The sequence below is a fragment of the Cynara cardunculus genome, unplaced genomic scaffold, assembly GCF_001531365.2.
Source record: "Cynara cardunculus var. scolymus isolate 2C unplaced genomic scaffold, CcrdV1 Un_Scaffold_10037, whole genome shotgun sequence".
Classification (NCBI taxonomy): Eukaryota; Viridiplantae; Streptophyta; class Magnoliopsida; order Asterales; family Asteraceae; genus Cynara; species Cynara cardunculus.
Window position 1 is genome coordinate 256 of NW_020205476.1, and position 3,701 is coordinate 3,956.

Sequence of the window (3,701 nt, forward strand, 5' to 3'; positions counted from 1 at the left end):
TTACCCGGTAGGTGCTTACCGGTAAAATTTAACAATATTATTTTACTTACCGGGTAAGATTTTAGTCCACCAAAATGACATCGTATGCAACAATTTACCCGGTAAGCGTTTACCAGGATAAGAGTTGTCACCTTCACTTATCGGGTAAGACTTTTGGTCCTTGTTTCGCTCTTACGGGGTAAGATTCTTGGCCCTTACCATATTCATTCAGTGAGACAATGTAATTTGGTAAGCGCTTACCCGAGTAAGCGTTTGGTAAACGGCCCCTAAGATTACTTACCAAAAATAGGCTCATGATGTGTCTCCGACTGACTTCATCCGGCATCTCTTGACAGATTTTTAAGCATCTGTCCAACACATCATCTTCTTGCTTCCATCTCTTCATCACCAATCTCTCTTTCATCATCTCCTCAATCATCTCAAAAACCTTCCCAAAATGACCACTCATCCTCCTCCTGATCCCTTGTGGATCCATTTTCTTAAACACCGGGAAGAAGTCCACCAGATTCGGCTTCGCAGCCTCTATCATGATGTTCCCAAACACCTCCTTAAATTCTTTACCAGAATCCTCAAATGGGTCTATTAAATCCTTGGAGAAAACAGTATTCGACAGCAGATTCAGACTGGTTCTGAAAGCAGCTCGCCCGATATCCACCGACTCATTACACTGGCTAGCTTTCCGACAGTACGCTATAAGCTGTTGCACTTTCTGGTTCCGCAAGTGCTGGTTGGCATTAAGGGCGTCGCCGGAGACGATGTTGTTGTTGAGGATCCGGCGGAGGGTCCGCCACTGGGCGCCGACTGGCATCCAGGCGCTGGAGTTTATAGAGTGGTCATGGGCATGGAGGGCATCGGGGATGTGGCGAGTGGAGAAAGCAAGATCTTGTTTTTGGAGGACTTCTTTGGCGGCAGCGGCGGAGGAGATGACAAGTGTGTTGATACGACCAAGTTTTAAGAACATGATGGGGCCATGGATTTTGGCTAGCTTGGCTAGGGATTGATTTGGGTGGTCGCCGAGCAAGTGGAGGTTTCCGATGATCGGAAACGGGGTTGGACCTGGTGGTAGGTTCTTGGGTCTGCCGACGCCAAGAAATGCGAACGTGGTTCGGATAAGTACATATGATAAGAACAGACCAAGCAGAGTAGTCGCAAACTCCATTGACGGTGGCTCTCAGGTTTGCTTGGATGGATGTCATTTATATCCACTTTACATTAATAATAAACTACAAATTTAGTCCTTGTGGTTTGCAAAAGATTACAATCTTCGCACTTAGAATTTTGAAATTGCAAATTTTCGTTTATATGGTTTGAAATTACTATTTTGGTCCTTAAAATTAAATCTATCAAAAATCATTCATCAACTTAGAGGAATTTAAGGTTTTTTTTTTCGTTTTTTTAGTATTTTAATCTTTTTGATTTAATCAAATTATACTTTTTTTTTTTATAATGGAGAACTTTTATCAAAAAAGTATAGTTCTATTAAATAAAAAAATTAAAATACCAAAAGAGGTATTCTTTAATAAACCAAAAAGATACTCATGCAATGTAGCGAGATGCATCTCGATTTTAGTGTTATGTTTTATTCTGTCAATATCGATGTTATAATATGATTTTATGAGGTCGATAATGTTTTTAATTTTTGAATAAAATATAAATTTGAAGGTATCATAAAATTTTAAAAAAAAAATGTATCGACTTTAATAACAAATTAAATATTTAAAAAGTCTTGTTTTTTCTTTGTAATTTCTTTAATTCAATTTTTTATTATAATTTAATTTACATCTAATAATGAATTCATTTACTTTCTCAATGAAATTATGTTCGAGATAGAATAAAATTGTTTTTTTAGTTGACTTTTTTAATTGCCATATCAATATGAAATATGATTTTCAGTAGGCCATTTCGTAAGTCAAAAAAACCTTTTCCTAGCTCTCGTCATGCTTATTCCGCAAGTAGTTTCGTTCTTTCCGGAAGTCGTCGTGCCAATTTCACAAGCTGATTCTATAAAAATCATATTTGATTCAGAAAAAAAAAATACATTTTGCAAGTTAAAAAAAAAAAAGCATTTGTAAAATCATGGTGAGTTTAGTCAAATTATTAATAAAATTGGCTAAAAAATAAAGATTTTAGTTTAAAATGAATGCTTCAATCAATTTCACAATTTTCGGTCTAAAAAATGACTTTGTTTTCTTCATTCATTATTCGTGTCTATAATTTGACTTTTATAACACCCCATTTGTATGCATTCATCGTCTGGCTGCTATTGACATTTTATAAAATATCTGACGATCAGATAAAATCATTTATAAACTAAGGATATGTCACATTCATTTATATGATCAAACATATAATAAAAGAGTAAACTATAAATTTGGTCCTTATAGTTTGTCAAAAATAACATTTTTTGTTCCTACAGTTTCGAAATTACGAGATGGTCACCATGGTTTGAGAAAACGTTCAAGTTTGGTCCTTCTCTTCAATGACTATTAAAAGAATTCCATTAAATGAATGATATTTTCGTTCTTCTACTTTTTTTTTTCTCTTTACCCCAATCAAAAACCACAAGGACTGAAACTAAATTATCGATTTTGATTGATAAAAAACAAAAGAAAACAGATAAATAATGAAAGTGCTCCTCATTTAACAATTGTTAAACAGATAAATAAATGTATCTTATGAAAATTGCAATGGTTAAAAAAACTTGAAAAAATATATATCGACATCGGTGTCATATTAAAGATGATTAAATGGTCATTTTCGTATAACTTTTTAATCTGGTTTTTATTACAACTAAAATATTTTCGATTAAAAGAGAGTGATTTTTATCTTTATTAATTTGTGAAATATTAATTCGTCTAACAACCTTCCACATTTAAATTTGGTAGTCAAATCCCATAAATACCCTTTCAACTTATCATTTAATTCATAACTTTATAAATTTTTAGAACCATTGATCAAATTCAATTAATGAGTTAGATTGATTTAGGCTCTCAATATTAATGGTTCTCATTTGATTTAATTCATATATAGAGTTGGGTTTGTTGAGAAGAGAAATTATGATGAGAAGCGTAAGAAGAGATCTCCATATTCGGATCAATCCTAATTGAATGCCAACACTGATGATATGCACCAGATCAATTCCCTTCTAAAGCACGATTCATGAGTGGGCATGAGATTAAAAATGATTAATGATTCATATATCTTTTTACATTTCGCATCATAACTTTCCTTCTCATACGATCCTTCGTATACGTGTGTATATATACGAAGGATCGTATGTGTTAGGTATGGGAATGAGCCCCGACCCGTCGGGGAACCCGTTCCACCCGTCCCAGTCAGGGACGGGGACGGGGATCCCCGTTTGTCTCAAACCGGGGATGGGGACGGGGACGGGTATGTTACTCTCCGTCCCGCCCCGTACCCGTTATATACATATATATTAATTAATAAATTATATATATATATACACACACACACATATATATATATATATATATGTATATTATTTATTTCAACTAAAACGGTAATTCATAATTTCCTATTTCCTAACTAGGTTTATAATCTAAAATTGTTACTTTTTGGATGTTAATATGTAATATTTTGGATGTCAAGTCAAAATACAATTACTCGACAAGTTTTGTATATTACTCGATATGGTTTTATATTACTCAATATCTTTTAGTACATGTGACTTTAAGTTT

General features: G+C 33.8%; 1 protein-coding gene across 1 annotated transcript; it reads right to left on the bottom strand.

Moving 5' to 3' along the window:
- Nucleotides 1–276: 276 nt before the first annotated feature.
- Nucleotides 277–1,216, bottom strand: LOC112505352 (7-ethoxycoumarin O-deethylase-like; the record flags this gene model as incomplete). Its single annotated transcript, XM_025109272.1, has 1 exon — nucleotides 277–1,216. A coding segment is annotated over exon 1 (883 nt), but the record flags the coding sequence as incomplete, so codon positions are not given.
- Between the last annotated feature and the right edge of the window lie 2,485 nt (nucleotides 1,217–3,701).